Below are 19,751 nucleotides of genomic sequence, written 5' to 3' on the forward strand. Positions count from 1 at the left end.
TTTGCTAACGCTCAGCACCTCAGAGGCTGCTGCTGCTCCTGTACTGACCCTGAGCAGTGCCTCAGCTGATCCCCATCCTTGACACAATTTGGCCTCTGGGTTCAAATGTCTCTGCTGCAGTTCCTCACGATTGAAGTACTTCCCCCACCTCTGTCCTTTCACATCTTGTCCTCCTTGCCACAGTATCTCGGGAGGCTGTAGCTGTGTCATGAGCATTAAATCTGTTTTGAGGTTTGCCACGTTTCCATAAGTTTTAGTTTCTTCTGAAAAGGCTTTCTCTCCCTTTGCCTCTGCCATGCTCTCCTCCGCTTCCATTGTGGTTCTGTCTTTTCTTCTGCAAAAGGCATGAAAGAGTTTGTAGACGGAATTTGCAGTTGTGCAGATGCTTTGCCAAATACAGCCTCTGTACTGTGCTATAGGATGTCACCATCATCCCCCTCATCTTGACTCACTCCTCTGGCTGGAAGTCATGCTGGGCATTGTGTCTGCATGTGTCCTGCTTGTTTGTGAGGCCCTGCACAGTGCTGATAATGCCCACAGCTCCAAGCGGGCTTCTGCTGTCCTGTTCTTGAAATCTCTGCTCTGCCAAGGCCAAAGGTTTCAGTTCTCTCTCCAGATGTTCTGCTTAGGATTAGCAGTGATGTTAAAAACCAATACAAACATACAATGATTTTAGAGAAATGTTAACTTGGTAATGGGACAGGAGGAACTGAGCAGTAGGGGAGAGGAAAGGAGTGACACTTGCAGTCTGCAGAGCACTGGCTCTGCTAGCCATTGTGGAAGCATGGCTGTGTGACGTCTCGGGGTTCTATACGCAGTTGAGGTGTCCCTGCAGTGGATGACTGTTCAGACAGACTTCGTGATGGTGGTGATGTGAGCTTGGGTGGGACAGCCTGAATTGTGATTACCTTTGCACTTCACTACCTTAACTGATAATTTCCCCTTGACCTCCAGCAAAAGTATTTTTCTAATCATGTTCTAAGGATTGCTTAACCCCACTTCTGAGTGACACAGCTTTTATTTTTAGAACCGTTCGGTTGGGAAATAAAATCTATTGCTTTCTTCTCAGGAGCACCTAGGGGCTCTGAAAGGAAGAGGTACACGTGTTACCAGGTATCAGCAGAATCCCTGCCAGGGATTTAGGTTGTTTGGAGATAATGAGCAGCACAGAACAGGAGTGATGGCGGGCAAAGAGCAGAGCTTCAAAGTCAAACTCAAGTAATTTCCAGATTTCTGGACTCCCTGCCCAGCAACCAAAGCACCATAATGGGCTTCTGTCCAAAAGCTATCTTGAAAAATATGGTTCAGGGTGCAAAGTCAAGTGCTCCAGTGTTAAGGAATGTCCTTGTAGCCCCAGTTCAACCTGTTTTGGATATGTACTCAAGGTATAATGACTAATTTTGCATTTGTATACTACTTACCCCCAGTAGCCCTGCCATGGTACTGCACAGCAGAAGTGGTGCTGCTCTTGGGGTTTTGTCTGTTCCTGATTGTAAGTTATGTCATTGTAGCCTGTCTGAAAAAATGGCAAGAGAGACAGCCATGTGCCTCAGGGTGGGAGAAAACAGGACTCTGTAACAGGGTCTGTAAAGGTGCCTGCAGCCACTCCACACAGAATTTGGGAAACTCCTGTCTCCTGAGCTGGTCTTCTGGCCTTTGCGTGCTTGGGTCCCCAGTGCCAGAGATTAAATATCCATCACAGTCTCCTTGCTCACATGTTTTGGCAAGGTGTTCTGCTTTGCATTAAAAATTGATGCTGTGCTCTACTTTCCAGATGACTTTCATTTGCTTGTTGTCTGGCCCAGCACAAGCTCTTCTTCCTTCCTCCCCACGCTACGCTTACCCCATGCAAATGCCACCAGCGTGTCCTCAGCCACGTCCTGCAGTGGATCAGGTGAAAACACTGTGACAGCCAGGGCCCAACTGGAGAGAAGTGGTTTGAACGATTTGTGTGGTATGTGGCAGACCTCCTGTGGCAAATACCCCAAACCATTGCACATGTGTGGTGGGAAGCCACAGCTTGCTTAAGCAGCCCTTGTCCTTGGTTGTCCTGGATCTGGAGGGCTTGATGATCCAACCTAGAGCTGTTAATTTCAATGATTTTTGTATAGCAGATCACAGATGAAGCAAAAGAAACTATTTATTTTTAAAGTGAGGAGATTCTTCTTCCTCCTGTGAGCCATATGGGGTTAGGATGTGGAGTGTAGAAGAGATCTCATGTTTCCCACTGTGTGAAGCTCAGCGGAGGGACTCTGGGATCTGCTGAGGCAAAGAGTTCGTAACAAGAGGCTGCAGCGGTCAGTATTTCCCTGGTGAGAGAAGGCTCCTTTCCTCTACACCATTAGTTGGGGTTTTGCCCTGCTTGCTGTGTTGGCCGTTCTGTCAGGATTTATAGGGTCAGCTCTGCAGTTTGCTGGAGCCCCGGTCCTGCACTGGCACTATCTCCAGCCAGGGCCCAGGCAGCCTGGCTCAACAGGCTTATTCCACCCAGGAATGTGCAGGCGAGCAAGGACCTCCGGGAGTTACAGAGTGACATGTTCTGCTCCGAGCAGGGGGAGTGACTGTGGGTGATGGCAGCTCTGAAGGCTGGTGTGAACAGTTGGGGCATGCTGATGTGCAGGCAATGTCCTACTCTTGAAGTGTGGATGAGGACTGTGCGGGCTGGGCAGATGCAGTGGGATAAGGAGGAGGGAAAGAGGGCTGTCCAGATTTGGAGACCACAGGGAGCAACAGCAGGAAAGGGTAGGAATGCCTTGGCATGGAGTTGGTAAGCTTCTGTGCTTGTCACAATGATGTGGGAAGGCAAGTGTCACTCCTGGTTTCCTCCCACTGCATGTTAGGTACTGATCCTGCAGCCTAGAGCACAGCAAGAGCTGCAGCAGATCTGTTGTTGAAACCGGACCCAGCAGCTGGAGGGTGCGCTGAACGGGGCCAAAGGGGTCTCCAGCTCTGGGGATGGATTGCATTTTCAGTGAACAGGCATTGAGCTATAATGAGTGGAAGGAGTCATGAAAAGACCTTGGTGAAACTGATGGAGTTTTTAAATTTAAAAAAAAAAGTTCACTGGCAGTATTTGTTTAATATTTTTAATATTAATTTCTTTAATAATTCTGCAACAAATGACTTATGAACATTTCTGGAAATCTGACTCCTTCCTGGTCTGCTGCTCAGACAGGCTCGAAAGTTTTTATAGAGATTGAGGCGTGTGCTGCACAAGAATTCACTTGTCCCTCTTGTGCAAACCAATTGTGCCTGTGGAAGCCCATACTGCAGTTTTGGTCAGTCTGGTGAAATGTTAGTTTTTCAGTTACAGTGCTATTATGCTGACCATACATAGCTAACAGCACTGCTTCTTGAGTGAGAAGCTGAAAAAAGTATTATTTAGAGGGAAACAACTGGTGGTAGTGCCTGTGAAGTCTGGTTTTCTTGCTGCTAAATTTGTGGTATCTATCCATTAGTACTGTTTATCTCATGATCTGATCAGCACTTTCATTATGTCTGCAGATTAGCTGTCTGCAAACATTTTGTGTCTCTCCTTTTACGGGGTCTGTTAATAACTTTTTGTAATCAGCCTAAAATGGTCTCTTCATGTTGCTGCCTTATCTCTTTAAATGCTTGAAATCCTTGGTTCAGCATCTCTCAGCAAAAATAGGGAAGACAGAACTCCCATTTTTAAGGTACAGAAACTCACCAGACTCATTTGCTCACCCTTACCATCAAAAGGATGCAAAAAGGGCATTTATGTCACTATTTTCAGTAGTCTGCTTCCATCTAAGTGATGGTGCTTCGAGCAAGTGCCTGATAATTATTTGGTGCTGGTGAGTCCATTGTCTGAGACTTCTTACCCTGCCCAATTTCTGCTGCAAAAAGAGAGGAGGGATACAAGATGATGTCAAGAGTCAGTATGTAAATGCCTTCTCTTGGCTGCTGTGGCTTGACCCAGTCTGTGCTGAAGGTCTCAAAACAATATCGTAACAGTTAATAGCCGTCGTTTGGTTCTGGACCCTCCTTTCATCAGGCCAGACAGGCTCCAGAGCTAGCAGCAAAATGGGATAGGCAGTCTTTCATGGAGGTAACGTTAATGTGTGCTGAGCATGCAGGCAGGCAGGCTGGGAGGAGTGATTAATGCCCTGGGAATCCACTCTCTGCCTTGCTGCACAATGCTGTTGTGTCAGGGCTGGAGTTTGGCACCAGGCAGGCTGCAGTTGCGCGCCAGGAACATGTGTTACCTAGTTTGTGCAGGACCAGGCAGCGAGACAGTGTGTTCTCAGCGGGGCTCACTCGCTGCTGCGCTGCAGCTTCATACTTGCACAGTGAGGCTCTCTTTGGATGTGGGTCTGCTGCTAGGCGGGGGCAGGAATCCTGTAATTCGCAGTCCTGACCTCTGCCAGCAGCCTGAAGTCCCAGTGTTTGCTCAGTTGTGGAGTCCTCCCTCCCCCCCTCCCCCTAGCAGGCAGGGATCACCCATCCTTGAGGTGAGAGGGGATGGTACTTGGCCGGCTGTCAGAAGCCGTGACTCACTGGGGATCACAGGCGGAGCCCAGCTCTCCCTGCAGTCTTCCTTTCCTGCTGGAGCCTCTTCGCGAGCTGTTCCTGAATGTTTGTTTTCACAATATCTAGGGTGGATCGGGGAGAAGGTTGCGTCTACCATTAAGCCAGAAGAGTTGGTCTCAGTAAGTTTCTAGTCTGGAAGATGCTGGGAGGCTTCCTTCTCGAGGTGAAGGCTTTGAGAAAACATTGGCAGGCAGCTCTTCAAGGAGTAAGACAAGCTGAAGGTCCTGAAAAACATATTATTTTGTGTCCAGTTCATGTTATGGAGCAAGACTGATTCACTGCTTTCAAAATAGGGGCATAGTGTCTAGACTCAGATGGAGTCAGGGAGTGATCCTGCTCTTCTTCATACTGCTGAGGGAGCACAATCTTGTTGGGATTCTTTTTTTGGCAGTTTCAGAAGTTACATCACGCTTTCTTACCTCATGGAGTGCCTGTCAGGGAATGCTTTTCACATGAATATGTTAGTGCCCATATTTTAATGGCAGAACAGCTGCAATCCTGCCTGCCCCATCTTGGATCCTCTGTTTTGTTGGAAAACCTTGCACATTTTAATGGTCCCCAGAGCTGCAGGTGAGTTAAGGAAGTGATACTGCTGTTTTCAGGGGCAGGAACTGAGCCCTGGGCAGTGGGAAGGCTGTATCCTCAGCCCCAGTATCTGCAGCAAAGCCAGGGTTTGGGTCTGCAGCACATGGGCTGTAATCCTTGCAATCCTTAGTCCACTCTTACATCTTTGGTCAGAAGAAATGCAAGAAATCTCGCTGTACCATCATGTGCGCCTGGAGAAACTACTCCATGGCAGCAATTACATCTGCAGTACTTTTTTCCTCCTTTGCCCAGTGCAGTTGTGAAGTTTTCATATTCAGAGTATAGCAAGGATTCCTAGGACCCTGAGCTCAGCTGGCAGCCGATCTGCAGGGTGCAGCGCAGCCCCAGGTGCCTGCAAGGGGCTGCTACTGCTATGCCTGTTGCTGCTGCTGTCAGAGCATGTAGCAGCCTGTCGCAGCCACCCCACCTTGAACAGGGCAATGATCCTTTCTTCAGTGTTTGTCTTTAGTGTTTCCAAGCTAATTGATGGCTCTTCCATCTTTTTCCCTGCTCCACATAGTCATGTTTTTAATACTGTTACTCCTTCTGCCTCAGTAGGTTCCTGCTACCCTGAACTGCAGCTCTTTGTGCTCCTGATTCACTCCAGTCCATTCATCTCTTTTTGGTGGCGAAGTGCTGTCGGCTGCTGGATATTGGGCTCTTTGTTTGTACAGCCAGCACAACGCTGGCTACAAAGGGACAGCCTGTGCCCCAAGGAGCCCACACGCTACGGGAAAGGCAGTGGAAAGCAATCGGAGTGGCGGGCAGGACGGCAGAGGTGAGGGTGGCCAGGGGCCGCGGTGCAGCGTGCTGGCTGCAGCAGGGACACACTGGGGGTGGGGAGGGACGTGCTGAGGAAGCTGTTCCTGCCGAGCACAAACCCGCTTTGTTCCCAGGAGGTGAGTTGGACTGGATAAACAGAGTGGTCCTGTCAGCAGAAAGCCTTTCCCTGGCTGGCTCCCCCACTGGCACTCTCACTGGAAGTTGGCTGCACCTCATCATCGGGAATGTTTTTCTCCTCCCTGTGTTAGCTTCCCTTCTTCCTGACTCTCCCGGGCTCAGGTGGGCCATGCGCGGCTTATGGACAAATGGGGTCCCCGGGGGCCCTGTGTGTTTGCTGTGGGTGGTGCTGTGTGTTGTCACTGTGCTTTTTCTGCTGTTAGCTAGGCAGGAAGGTTTGACGAGCCATGCTGAGTAAGGGAAGGGTGTCACTGGCTGGGTGGCACTTGGAGGGTGACTGTCCACCGTGCGCGGAGGCATTTTGGGAGGGAAGGACATTGGGTCCCATTGCAGGGAAGTTGTGCCTGACCGGATGGAGCAGAGACTCTGCTTGTAATGCTGGAGGAAAGCAGGCTGTGTAGGGGGGGGGGCTGGTGGGGGCGTGCTGACGTCCCAGTGTTTCACAGGGCTGGGCTCTGAAAGCACGTTGGAGAAGTGTCAGCAGTGTCGTGCTTTGCCTGTAATTGCAGTGGGACAGGAAGATGAAGGGAAGCACTCACTGATCTGAGGTGCAGATGTAGAGGAATAATCTTAGTGTTTCTGGTTGCCTTGGACAGATGCACCTTTCCGTTCCCCTCCCGAGGGGTCTGGGACGAGGGGAAGGAGCAGCTGAAGCTGCAGGACTGTTGCTGCCTTGGTGTGTAAGGCTGCTTGGTACAAAGCAAAGATGATACAGTAAAGTGTCCTGGCTTGCCAGCTGCTTCCAGAGGAAGGGGGAGTTCAGGACATAGCCCTTGATGAGGATGTCTTTGCCTGCCTTCAGGTCCCCTGCCGGAAGGCATTTCAGCCTTGGCTTCCAGAGGCTTGGACAGGGTCTGCACCCTCATCTCAGCCTGGCTTCTACCAAAAGCTGTGGTGAGGCCTCCCAGGGCATGGCTGAGCATGGTACCTAGAAGGCAGAAGGGGCATTTTCAGCCAGGTCTGAGGATGCCCAGGCTGGGTGGACCCAAGCAGAGACAGGAAGAGGATGGTGGAGTGAGCTTGCCTGAATGGACTTTGTGCCTCTTCTCTTGCTGGGCAGAAGTATGACGCTGCTCCAGCACATGGTTCCTGTGGCCCCAACTGATGGCATGGGGAGGGGGATGCCTGTGCCCATCCTGCCAGAGCATACATGGTGGGATCATGTGAGTGAGTGGTGCTCTCTGCCCACCTGGCCCTGGCAGGCTCAGGGCCCTGCCCTGCATGTCAGGGAAATGCTGAGCTTCCTCCCCTCCTCTTGCTTCCTTCCTGATGGGAATTCACTTCCAATTTTCTTGCTGTTTCTCCCCCCACTGCAGCAAAACCACGTGTCCGCACAGAGATAGCCAGTGGGGCTACACAAGGCATGTTAGACCATGGGGGCTGCATTGCTGGAGACCCTTGGTTCCTGCAGCATGCTTCACATGGCAAGGGGTTTCAGGGAGCTCAGGACAGAACCCCCTCACACTGTTCCTGCCTTTTGTGCTCAGGAAGGGTTTTACTTTCTGAGCATATATGTGATAATTTCAGGTGTTTCTGGCTGCTAACAAACTTCTCTCTGTGTCTCAGCCTGAGGTACTGATCCGCCTTCAGACCCCACACAATGGAGGCTGGCTCCGTGGTACGAGCAGTCTTTGATTTCTGTCCCAGCGTCTCTGAAGAGCTGCCCCTCTTTGTGGGAGATGTCATTGAGGTGCTGGCCGTGGTGGATGAGTTCTGGCTCCTCGGCAAGAAGGAAGGTGTCACAGGTAAGAGCTGAAAATGCCAGTACCTGGATCCATAATGTGCCAGCTAAACATCCACTTCATGAGCACACATCCCCTTGGCCAGCACTGTGCAGGACCAGATCTGATTTACTAAATCTTTCAAAGGACTTTGCTTGGGACTGAGGGCATGGGTTGCTGCTACTGGTCTCCTGCCAGGTTTGTGTCAGCTATTCATACTGCTCATTTGTTGTTTTTTGAGAGAGATTAGTGGAGGGTCAGTTCTCAAGGAGGTGAGAGCTTCACAGTACTAGTTGCTCTGTCCTCTGTGGGGAGACAGCCCATTTGCTGACTAGTTTATGTGCTGATCTGCTGTGGCAGTGGAAGGGGAGAGAGGAAACAGATGCACTGAGAGCGGAAATGCATCCACATCCAAGTGACCTTGTCAGGTCAAGTCAGTGGGAGATGCAGCAACAGAGTCCATGTGTCCCTCCAAGCACTCTGACTTAGCTCCACTTCCTCCTTTCCACGTTAAAGCACTTTCCTGCACAAGCTGCCATCAATATCTGGGCACCTGAAATAGTGTGCAAGTCTCTTAAATTTTTGGAGGGGTGTGAGAAACTTCTGAAGCAGCAAACTGCTCTTAGTGAAACACTTCAAGTCTTGTGGTCTCTGTTTAAGCAGCTCTTTCTCATCTTAATACTCATGTTGAGAGGATATGTGAGCTCTCAGGGAGATGAAAACCAGGCCACTTCAAAGCATAAGCCTGTGTTCAGCATGAGGGTGGGACTGGAGTTTCATGCCTGGCCATGGAGATGGGGCTGCTATTGCAGCAGCAGTTTGGCCGCTGCTAACAGCCATGAGCTGTCGTCTCCTGGCTAAAACAGAGATGGACAGGAGCAAAAGTGAAGAGAGGGACTTCTCTCCTGTGCTCCATGTAGCTGATAAATGGCACTGAATGAATGGGCACCTGATCCTGCTGCTGCTGCTGAAGTCACTGGGCACAAATTACTTCTGTAGAAATCACCAGTATCTTCTTCACCACAGTTTTGTCTCCCAGCATAACTGATGTGCTTGTTGTCAAGAAGATGAAGCTATTAAGGAACAATAAACAGATGTGTGTCATAGCTCAAAGATCAAGAAACATGCTAAAGTCAAACCAAATGGTTTTTAATGACCTGTAACTCAAAACCCACTTGCATTCCTGCTTTCCTGTGGAACAGCTGTTGTAGTTTTCTGCCCAGTTTTCTAAGCTGAAGTTGTAGGGAATTGAAAAAGCACTTTTGAATAGAAACTGTGGAGGTGCTGCAGTCTACCAATAATAATACTTAGAACTCTGTGGGGGATAACTAATGTAGCTCTGTGACTTTCTTTGTAACAGCATTAGGTTGTTTCCATGTACACAGCAGGAAACTAAAGATATGGAAAAAGAAGTAGAGTTGGTTAAAACTGTGAAGGAAGCCACTGAGGTTAGCAGCCTGTGGGATGCTCATTGCACCTCAGGTTAATGACAGCAGATGCCAAACTGCCTAAACCCAGTGCAAAGTTATGGGTGTCTAGGATATGGTGTCTCCAGGTTTTACTGAACAGCGTGGATGCCATATGAGGTCATCAAGAGTGAATGCCAGAAGTCCTACTAGCCCATACTCTATCGTACTCTATTGCCACAAATTACAAAAGATGGGAATCACATTTTTAGTGACCTTTGCAGTGGGCTCTGCCACGTCACGTACAGACTGAAATTAGTAGCTGAGTGCTATCTTATGATGGCCGACAAGTGTGCACTGCCCCGTCTTGCTGTGGCCTTCTCGCAATGCTGGGCATCCAGCAATGGGTGCCATGGTGAAGTAGGTGCACAGAGGTGATAAAGTGGGGAAGGCCTCTGGAGACTCAGCAACACTGAAGCTGTGACAGAGCCTGTCACTCACAGATGTGGTCATCCCGAGTGTTGTGACCTGATTTCTGTGCTGAGGCCACATAGGGCCCAAGCTTTACAGAGTGAGGAGCACCAGATGGATGTGCCCAGTCAGAAGACTCATGATCCAGCATTATTGGGTCTCTCAGTCCTCATCATGGCTCTGAGTTGGGAAGCAAGCAATGAAAGCAGAGAAAACCTAGTATGTCTGTTCCCACTAACTCCATGCTGGTGGCACAGTCCCAGCAATGAACACAGCCTGTTGGTTGCCTGGACTGAGCCAAGGGCACAAAGCTTTTTGTTCTCTGTTAGCTCTCAAGTATTTAAAACCTCAGGAATTCCTGACTCTCAAACTTGTTCCTCTTCCACCATGCTATTGAGGCGCCCTGGGTAGCTGGGTATTTTCCTTTAGCAAGAGATGAATAGATCCCAAAATCTGTAAGAAGCGTGGAGGGAGTGGTGGTGGGCTACAGGAAAGACTCATCACTGACAACTGCTTCTCATTTTAGGACAGTTTCCTAGCAGCTTTGTGGAACCTGTGGATATTCCCCCTTTGAAGGAGGGGGAAAAACTGTTTGTTTGTACCAGTGACTTCACATCTCAAGAGCCAGGGAGCTTGTCATTGCAGAGAGGTAATTTCTGTTCCCTTCCTTTGCTTTGCATCTCACAGCCCTCAGCTGTCTTTCCAGAAGCATGAACCTAGTCACAGCATCTTGCCTAGAGTGATGGGAGAGAGAGGGGAATTTCCTAATACCTCATGACATGGGCCATGTCAAATCTACTGTGGACCTTCAGGCTTCTGCCACTCTGATACTGGTTTTTCATGATCTATCACTACTCTTGAAACTCCAAAAATCTGGATTGTCCGATCACGTAAACTTACAGCTGCATTTTAACTGCCCTCCAATCCCCAAATCTTAGACTTGCATTTGAGGTAGAAATCAAAGCTTTGGTGCACCTTCATGGCTCTGCAGCCAGAAGCATGTATCTTAGATATGTGTGTGCAACAGGCTGCTGATGCTTCATGCCCTACCCCCATTCTGTTCTCTTCTGCATCCCTAGCATGCACTACGCTCTGTGCAGAGTGCCAGACCTCACCCGTAGCCAGGAGGGACACAGGGAGGCAGTAATAAGAGGTGGGAAGCAATCGTGAGGGCAGTTTTGAACTAGTGTGTCTCATTCCTTGCAGGAGACCTGGTGATTCTGGGAGGGTCCTTGGCCTCCAGCTGGCTCCAGGGCCGAAGCAGCTGGGGTTCCAAGGGCTTTTTCCCCTCATCATGTGTACGGGAGCTGTGCCTTTCAGTTCAGAGCCGTCAGCTGTCCCAGAGCACTCTTCTGGAGGTACCTGCCTACTCACTGGGCCAAGCCCGGGCTCTGATGGACCTGTCTGCTCAGCTGGAGGAGGAACTGGACTTCAGGGAAGGGGATGTGATCAACATTGTTGGTGTTCCAGAGCCTGGCTGGTTCGAGGGCGAGCTCAGAGGGCGCAGGGGCATCTTCCCAGAAGGTTTTGTGGAACTGCTTACTCCTCTGCGAGCATCAGGAACCTCAGCAGATCCAGAGCCCACAGAGGCTTGTGACACCAATGGGACAGTGGAGATGCCCCGCAAAGAGGAGGAGGAGGAGCCAGGGAGCACTTATGGCGTTGCCCTCTATCAGTTCCAAGCCCTGGAGTCCAAGGAACTGGATTTTGATGTGGGTGACAGAATTCGGATCGTAGGCATTCTGGAGGATGGGTGGCTGGAGGGGGAGCTGAGAGGGAAACATGGCATCTTTCCACACAGATTTGTGCGGCTGGAAGCCTCCGAGGCTTGCATGGAAAAAGCAGGTGCTGGGGATCCCCAGGGTGGAGGCAGCTGTGGAGTGACCATCCATCAAGGCCCAGAAAGCACCTGCTCCAAAGCTCTTCCTTTGCTGGGGAAGGATGGCAGGGAGAAGGAGGATGGCTCAGCTGCATACCCTGAGCCTGACAACATACTGTCTCACAAGGCGGGGAGGTCGGAGGATCCCCTTGGCATTGACTTGAGACAGCATCAGGCCTTGCCTAGCACAGGACACCAAGGGCCATGTCCCAAAGGCACAGTGGACTCCCTCCCCTTTGACAGCATGAAGGCAGTCAATGGCCTTCTCCCCTCTGCTCAGCTGCCTCCCCAACAGGGCAACAGGCCTGGCCAGGTGGGTGGGTTGGAGCATGAGGAGACTGTTTCAGCCCCCTCAGGAAACTCAGAAACTCACGCCCTGCCTGAGCATGATGGAGGTAGTCCCACTGTGACCCCGCAGGCTCCTCGCTCCCCGCAAGATTCCTGTGGGAGCCAGGTGATTTCTTCTAACAGCTGGGTGGTGTCGGAGCCCAAGGAGAGCCAGAGCAGTGCCCGGGATCTGGACAATTGGGTGGACGGTCAACAGGAGAAGTCCAAACCTGGTTCCTCCAGCTTGGGAGGTGCTCAGGTGGGCCTGGACACATGGGCTGGGAGCTGGGGGGAATGCTGCCTGCTCACAGTGCAGGGGGACAGCTGCACGGACCTCGACTCCAAACTGACAGAGCAGCTGGCGCAGTTTGAGAAGAGTCTGTCGAGTACTGGTGCTGAGCAGGACAAAGTCTCCCGCCATTTCTCTATCCTGGACTACAGCTCTGAGAAGGACATTGTCCGTGGGTCTCCTGAGTCTGCACCCCACGCCAGGCAGCCGGAGAGGAGGAAGGCCCTGAGGCCACCTCCTCCTCGGCCCAGCAGCCTCGCAACAACTCCTGTGCACGTGCTGGATGGCCAGGTGCCCAAAGGCAGGTCTCTGTCCTTCTCAGTCAAGCCCTCCCGGCCTGCACCCCGGCCTCCGTCAAGCAACCAGCGGAAAAACATGGCCCCTGCGCAGCTTCAGCCCAGCACCCAGGAGCAGAGAGTGGAGGAGGGATGCGAGGACTTGACACAGGCAGGATCAGCTTCCCCCTGCTCCATTCTGCTGATGAGGATCGGAGAGGTGGAGCGAGACCTGGAGGCTTATGGCAAGACCCGCACTGAGCTAAGCCTGATGCTGGAGGAGCAGCAGGATGAGCTGGTGAGGGCAGAGACCCTGGAGAACCTTGAGTTCTGTGACTCCAACATCGAGAGCCTCAGCGTGGAGCTGCAGGAGCTGAGAGGTAAGTCTGCAGTGGCATGGGATGGGAGTGCTTCAGAGGGACGGCTGGCCCATGCTGCATACAGGCACTGTTGGAAATAGGCTTCTCTTCCTTTCTTTAATTTCTGATTTTGGTAATTTTGTAAGTATTGTTGCAATACAAATCATCATGATTTTGCCTCAAGAGAACCACAGTGCCATTCTCTGGACCTCTCTCAGCCCTGGCTTTCCCCACCCCTTTTGCTTCCATCTCTCCTATCTCCCCTTCTAGTCCCACCATACATCCAGAGCCCTCATCTGATCCATTCCCTAGTGTGTCCTTGCTCTCAAGCAAAAACACAGCTGGTGCTTCTTCAGCCCCCCTGCCTCATCCCCTCTTAGCTGTAGGGGAGTGAGCAGGAGCGTCAGAGTGGCTTTGCTGATGGTCCTGCAGTTGAGATTTGAGTTGATGTCTGTGGTGTGACTGCCCTCAGCCTGTCAGGGCACTGGGTGTCCTGTGGTTTCTGCTCTGGTGGTGATACAGACCTTTGGGAACTTACCACACAAATCAGAGGGAATGCACAGAAGGGCACTGAACCTGACCTGGGAGTGGGATGGGTTAGTAGGCAAAAAGTAAAGCCTGCCCCTGTGTTCCTGCCACCTGTGGAGTCCAGGACAGGAAAATGATGCTGCGCTGTTTGTAATATCCAGAAGGAGCTTTTAATTGTGGCATGTCTGTAGCTGAAAAGGTGAATTTTGTCCATGCAGCCCAGAAAAATTACTCAGGGAGGAGGAATTTGCCATCATTATATCAGCACATTTGGGCTCTGAAACCCAAAGATGCCATATAAAGGTCAGTGCTGTTAATTGTGTTATACTTGATATTACAGTACACAAAGTGGAAAGACGGGATCACGTACATCTCCCACAGTCCCTGTCCCAGCTTCTCCCAGGAGCTCTGACATAGCAGTTCTGTTACCGAAACCCACGATGTGCAGGAAATGTGGGCACTGCATGCAGGAGGTGGAGTGAAATGCCAGCTCCTGCCTGGAGATTACTCACTCTGACTTCATTGCCTCCATCCTCCCACTGCTTAATCAGTGCTGAGGAGCACAGGCGCTTTGCTGCAGGATCGTGTCTGATGCAGAGCACATGGGAATGAAGGCTGATACGGGTGTACCAGGGAAACAGGGTGACAGACAACCTCCACATCAGTAGCATGCGAGAGGGATGCTTGGAAGGAGACTTTGGGGATTTGAGGCTAGGTGAAATAGCTTGAAGGTAGGAAGACGAAAATCTAGGCTGGGTCTCAAGGGAAAATTTCTGATGGGATGGGTCTTGCTGGGACATGTCTCCTGCTGTCCTGGTGCCTCCTGACAGAGGATGGATCCTGCGGAACCTGTGCTCTGTTAGTTACTGGAACTGGAAGTTTTAGTCAGGCACTAAACTATCTGAGAAACTATCCTGAGACATCCTACCCATCAACTTACCCCTTGGCAGTCCTGGAGAATTTTTCACAGCTTCAAGAGACCTGAGGATTTATGTGTAACCTCTCTGGTCCTGTGATAAAGATGTGCCCTACCCAAGCTCTGTCACATCCCTCCTAGCACATCTGAGCATCGCCAGGGAGCATGCCTCAGGCCTGCTAGCCCAGCTTTAGTGCAGCAGGCCAGATCAGTAATGCGGTGTTGGATCAGCTCAGCAAAACATGTTTGCAGCATGCCTAAAGCATAGCCTCTACCTTGTCACCATTAGGGAAGCATGGAGGCACGCTGGAGGGAGAAAAGTTTTCACTAAGCATTGACCAGCAACCAGTGTAGGGCTGCATGGTCCTGGGGGAACCCAGCCCCTTGGTGTATCCTTTGGAGAGCCAAAGGAAGAGCAGAAGATACGTGGTTTTCTAAAATACATGTGTGAAATCTGCAGGTTGCTTTTTGGGTGCATCTTGTGTGCACGCTAAAGGTTTCACTGCTCACCAGGCTTGGGCAGGGTTAGTGCTTGCACTCCTGCAGTTGGAATAGGTGGGTCCATTGGTTTTGTCTTCTACCAACTGGGAGTATTGGCTGGGCATTCCTAACAAATGTTGCAAGAACCTAAGATGTGGGTGGTATTCATGGACTCTGCTGCTTTCTGTCTAGGGCGTGTAGTGGTTTCTTAGAGGAGCTCCTGCATTTGGCATGGAAAACTGGGAATATGTTGTGCCCTACAGTGAGAGGTGTTACTGGAGTGTGTGTTTCTATGCCCCCTGGAAACTTTTATTGTGTGTTGGCACTGGACTCCATAACGCAGATAGTCCTTTCAAGCCTGTTCCTGTCAGTGTTCCTGGTCCTATCAGACCAGCCTTTTGCCCTGGAGCATGGAACATGGCAGCTGTGGCTGCATGGCACTGTGTAGATGCTGCTTGGGGATGCTCTTATCATGCAGAGAGCTGCTCCTCTCCTGCTTTTCCCAGGACCTGTGGGTGAGGGCTGGGAAAAAGATGGGCTCAGCACCAGCTTTGAGCCAGAGGCAGCTTGAAGGCCTCGGTTTCCCCCGGTGAGGTGTGGAGCAGAGCCCAGCCTCTGCTAGACCACATCGTTCAGCCTCCATGCCAACGGGAGCATGAAGACAGTGGAAGGAGATGTGGTATTCCCTCTCTGGTTTGTGGCTTCCTGCGGTCTCACTGTTTCCCTTCCCTGAGGACGTTGGTCTTGGGGCTGGGCCTCCACATGCTCCAGTGCCCTCCTTTTCCCTGCCTGTGAGCCGCCTCTGGAGAGGCTTTGGCAAAGCTGCGGAGCCGGTTTGGGCGGTGAGAGGCTGCCCAGCCCAGCCCCGGCCTCCCTCCTCGGGGCTGGTTACTGATTACTTGGGGCAGCAGGTGGAGGAGGCCAGGGCTGGCAGCGATTGGCCCTTGTGCCTCTGCGTACCCTTGGTGGCTGCTCTCAGGAAGCAGTACCTGCGTTTCGCTTGGGACTTGGGACGGGACGGGAGCGCTGGAGCAGAGCAGAGAAGTTTGGGACGGGAGCGCTGGAGCAGAGCAAAGAAGTTTGGGACGGGAGCACGGAAGCAGAGTGGAGAAGTTTGGGACAGGAGCGCTGGAGCAGAGCGGAGAAATTTGGGACAGGAGCACTGGAGCAGAGCGGAGAAGTGGCGTCAGCCCAGGCTTGGGCTTCTGGAGCAGGTAGCAAAGGAACTCAGGCCCTGCACCGCACCTGGCAGGACTATGTGCACTTATCCTGGGACGAAGCACGGTGTGGAGGATCTGAGGCAGGAGCCACGGCTCCTTGGCTGTGACTATGAGGGCTGTTGTGCTGTGTGGAGAGAGGTTTGCGGCAGTGACAAACCCGGGGCGAAGAGGCAGTGTGCAGGCTGCCAGCAAGCAGACAGTGGCTGGGGCCGTTACAGGAGAGGGGAAGGCATCTCTGTGGACCAATGGAGCATGAACGGAGACTGCGGAGGTTTTTGGAAGGGGGATATCCAGTATAAGGACTGCAGGAGAGCAGATGGTGCTTGGGAAGGCAAAAGCCAGGATATAGATGGTAGAAACTATAGGGTGTATGAGAGGGAGGATGTTCAATACAGAGACTGCAGTTCTGAGATAAGAGAAGGGTGGTACAGAATGGACAGAGTACCTGGGAAATACAGGGAGGGGAGAAGGCAGTATAGAGAGGATGGAGGCAATCAAGTATATAGGGAAGGGGAAAACTGGTATAGAGAGGGTGGAGGCTCTGAGGCATATGAAGAGCAGGAAAGGTGGTATATAGGTGTCAGGGACCAAGCAGACCAAGAAGACACTGAGCGACACAGGCAGTCCAAAGGCCATGTCATGGACCACAGCAGTCTGGACAGAGGTTGTGAAGCTCCTACATTTGTGGTCTGGTCCTCAGGAGACAGTAGTGTGAGCCTGCAGTCAGGCACCTGCTACACACAGTCCAAGACACAGGATATCAACAATTATGGCTGTGGGGAGCTGGAAGAAGCAGCCGCAGGACCCAGGATGTCAGCCAGGAGCAGCAGCAGAGCAGAGCGCTCGAGGGTGCGCACGGGCCGGCCAGACTGGAGCCAGGTCTGGGAACAGGAGGCCGAGGAAACAAATAGGGTGGGCTCCATGCTGCAGCGAAACAGCTTCTACAGACGGACGGCTCCCAGTGCCCTACGGCACTCAGAGTTTGTGCAGACCAGGAAGAAGCAGCAAGGTATGTGGGGAAATGCTGAGCGGTTGCCTTGGGTGTGCCTTTGCCTTGCCTTGGCACCTGGGCAGCACCAGGAGTCTGGCACAGGTGGGTGGCCAGCACAGCCGGGCTCTCATGGGAAACCCTGGGGCTTGCTGAGATGGGCATCATTATCGTTACCCCTCTGTACAGTCATCAGTCTGCCCTGCAAGGGCTTTTGCTCCCCGTTCACAGAGGCCGAGGTGGGAGGGAAGCACAGGCAGCACAGACCCACAGCTTACTGCCATCCTTTCGGTCGCTCTGTCATCTGTGCCCGAAGTGTTTTGGGTACACTCTAAAACCTGTGGAGCTGATTCATCTGCTCTCTCAGGGCCCTGAGAAGGTTCCTCATGGAGGAAAGGGTGAGGTGCTGGGATTATTTCCACTGCCTGCTTTATAAGCCATCGTGAACACATTCTGTGTGTAGGAATCAATTCCTGACCTTCCAGAGGGCAGGTATGGCAGCTTTTCACAGGCAGCGCAAAGCAGGAAATAGAGGAAGTTGTTTTAGCACTGAAACATACGTGGAGGACAAGTACTTGTGGTTGCATAACTACACATGGGCAGGACATTGAGGCAGTTGTGTGTCAGGGGCTGTCACAGATGGCAGTGGTACCTCCTGCATCTCCAGCCCCTTGGTATACCAAGTGGTCCCTTGCCTGTGCTACAGCAATTGTGTGCCCTGTGTCCCTGAGCCATCCGTGGGTCTCCAGTCCCATCAGCCAGCACCCCTGGAGCTGGAGAGATAGAAGAGCTGGAGGGCTCAGGCTGTCTTGGCATGGGCAAAATCATTCCATTGATGCTGTGGCTGGGACAGACTCAGCTGCAGACAGCTTTGTGGGGCTTGGCTCGCTGTTGCAAGAATATTAATATGTGTTGGGGAAGGGGCAGCTAGATGGTAGGGTCTGGGCAGAGGGACCAAAGGAGCCCTTCTTGGTAGGCAGGCCTCCCTGCTGGGCAGCCAAGTGTCTGAAAACCAGTTTGCGCCTGCACCCTTTCTGCCAGCAGGCACCTGTGTGTGAATCGTCCATGAAGGGGGATTGAAATGCAGAGGACAACAGCACCACAGTACAACAGCCAAATTGATGGCAGAGCTGGAGGCTGTGGCTGCCTGTCAGCTTAGCATGAAATCTGTCCTCTGGAGGTATTTGATTAAGCAGGCTCCACCAGCTGCCCTGGTAGGGTGGGACTTTGCTCAGCTGCGTCCCCAGGGTGAGGGAAGGGAGAGGTTTTGCAGTGCCAGGATGTCCAAAGAGCAGTGGGGAAGCTAGGAGGAGCCAGGAACAAAGTGGGGAGGGAAACAGCCCACAGAGCCTTAGGAGGCTGGAGCAGTGCCAGCCTGGCCAGCTTTTGCGAGAGTCGGAGGGACAGACTGTGATGCCGGGTGAGAGCCTTCACTCCTCTGATGTTAAATGAGATGCTGTGTACACCCATGTGTGCGCTGGGAGGGGGTGCTGGATTTTATTCTCTGTTGTGGCAGGCTCAGGAGCGCAGGAATGACTGTGGGAGGTGCAGGGCAGGATGCCCTCACCATCAGGGCCAGTGTCCCACAGCAGGAAAGGTGGGAGGAAGGCTCCAGGTGTTTTGAGACACTGTCGTGTGGCCCATTTCTGGTTGCTGTTACGTTCCTGTTATGTTCGTCCTCCTGCCCTGCTGGAGGACCACCAGCAGCCCTCCTTGGCATATAGGCTTTGCTGCTGTAGCTGCCTCAATGTAAGACCTCTCCAGCACCTGGGAGCCTCCCCAAATGCCCTTCCATCACACTTAGCAGCAGACACCCACCCTCCTGCTCAGCTGGTAGGAAAAAGTTGGCTCTGTTTTTCCCTCTGTGTTTGCTCTGGGCACCTTTTACAATGCTCTGCTTCTCTCCCAGGTTCCTCCTCCTGTCCGCAGTGTAACAGAATTTAGGATCTGAAAGCCCCAGTAGAGATGAGATGGTCTGATGTTTTCTGTAAGCAGAGTTATTACACTTCTTACAGATTTCTCTGTGGTGCAGCCTGGCGACAGCTACTTGGTTAGAGCATCTCTTCAGGGATGAGACTCAGATGTGTCTGTCTGCCTGCCACATCAACAGAAGGAGAACCCACCTGTCATAGCTTTGCTGCTTAGTCACCATCACTCTTAAAGGTTTTGCATGTTAATGTGTTGCATTTCAGCTCTGAACCCCAACCTTTTTCTACTAAATTAGAGCTTTTTAGTTGATATTCTTCTCAGACATGTACTGTAATTAAGTAATTTTTCAGTCTTCAGTTCTTTGTATCGAATAGAGTCTTAAAATAGTCATGGCAAAGTCTCACAGGAAGACCCTTCAGTATTTATTCTTCTGATGCTCGCTCATTTTTCAGTTCAGATGCTTCTAAAATAGTGGACTTCAGAGCTGCGTGAAGCATTCTGGGTGGGTGTCAGCACTTGCTGGAACAGAGGTTTACCTTGCTGCACTCCTGTGCCCTTGTTCAAGGACCCCAGTCTGGCTTTGCAGCGCTTGAGGAACTCCTGCTGAGTTTTGGCCAACCAAGTAGAAACATTACTCCCCAGGATAGTCCTGCGTGTGGCTGCATTTCTTGTCCCCATTAATACATTAATGAATTTGTCTGCGATAAACCTGCTTGGTTTGGATAACTCCATCTCATTTAGGATACCCTGGGTCACTCAGTGACTCATATGCCTCATCTTTAGTTGTGATTCTGTTGAACTGATGTTCAGTTCTCTACATGACAGCAGTGATTTTCCATTTACTTCAGAAATACTATGTAGGAT

At 51.6% G+C, this 19,751-nt stretch overlaps 1 protein-coding gene across 3 annotated transcripts in view; it reads left to right on the forward strand.

The window, feature by feature from the left end:
- LOC119153780 (dynamin binding protein) overlaps positions 1-19,751 on the forward strand; it is a 35,584-nt gene that overhangs the window by 1,089 nt on the left and 14,744 nt on the right. The window contains exons 1-5 of one of the 3 annotated variants that reach the window (XM_037400633.1): positions 4,594-5,917; positions 6,036-6,201; positions 7,666-7,844; positions 10,224-10,346; positions 10,904-12,847. In XM_037400633.1, coding sequence (XP_037256530.1) covers positions 7,700-7,844; positions 10,224-10,346; positions 10,904-12,847 — 2,212 coding nt within the window. In that variant the 5' untranslated portion in view covers positions 4,594-5,917; positions 6,036-6,201; positions 7,666-7,699. Of the gene's footprint in view, positions 1-4,593; positions 5,918-6,035; positions 6,202-7,665; positions 7,845-10,223; positions 10,347-10,903; positions 12,848-19,751 lie in introns of those variants that run through there. The other 2 variants (XM_037400631.1, XM_037400632.1) reach the window with 2 other exon arrangements.

Source organism: Falco rusticolus, chromosome 9, assembly GCF_015220075.1.
Source record: "Falco rusticolus isolate bFalRus1 chromosome 9, bFalRus1.pri, whole genome shotgun sequence".
NCBI lineage: Eukaryota > Metazoa > Chordata > Aves > Falconiformes > Falconidae > Falco > Falco rusticolus.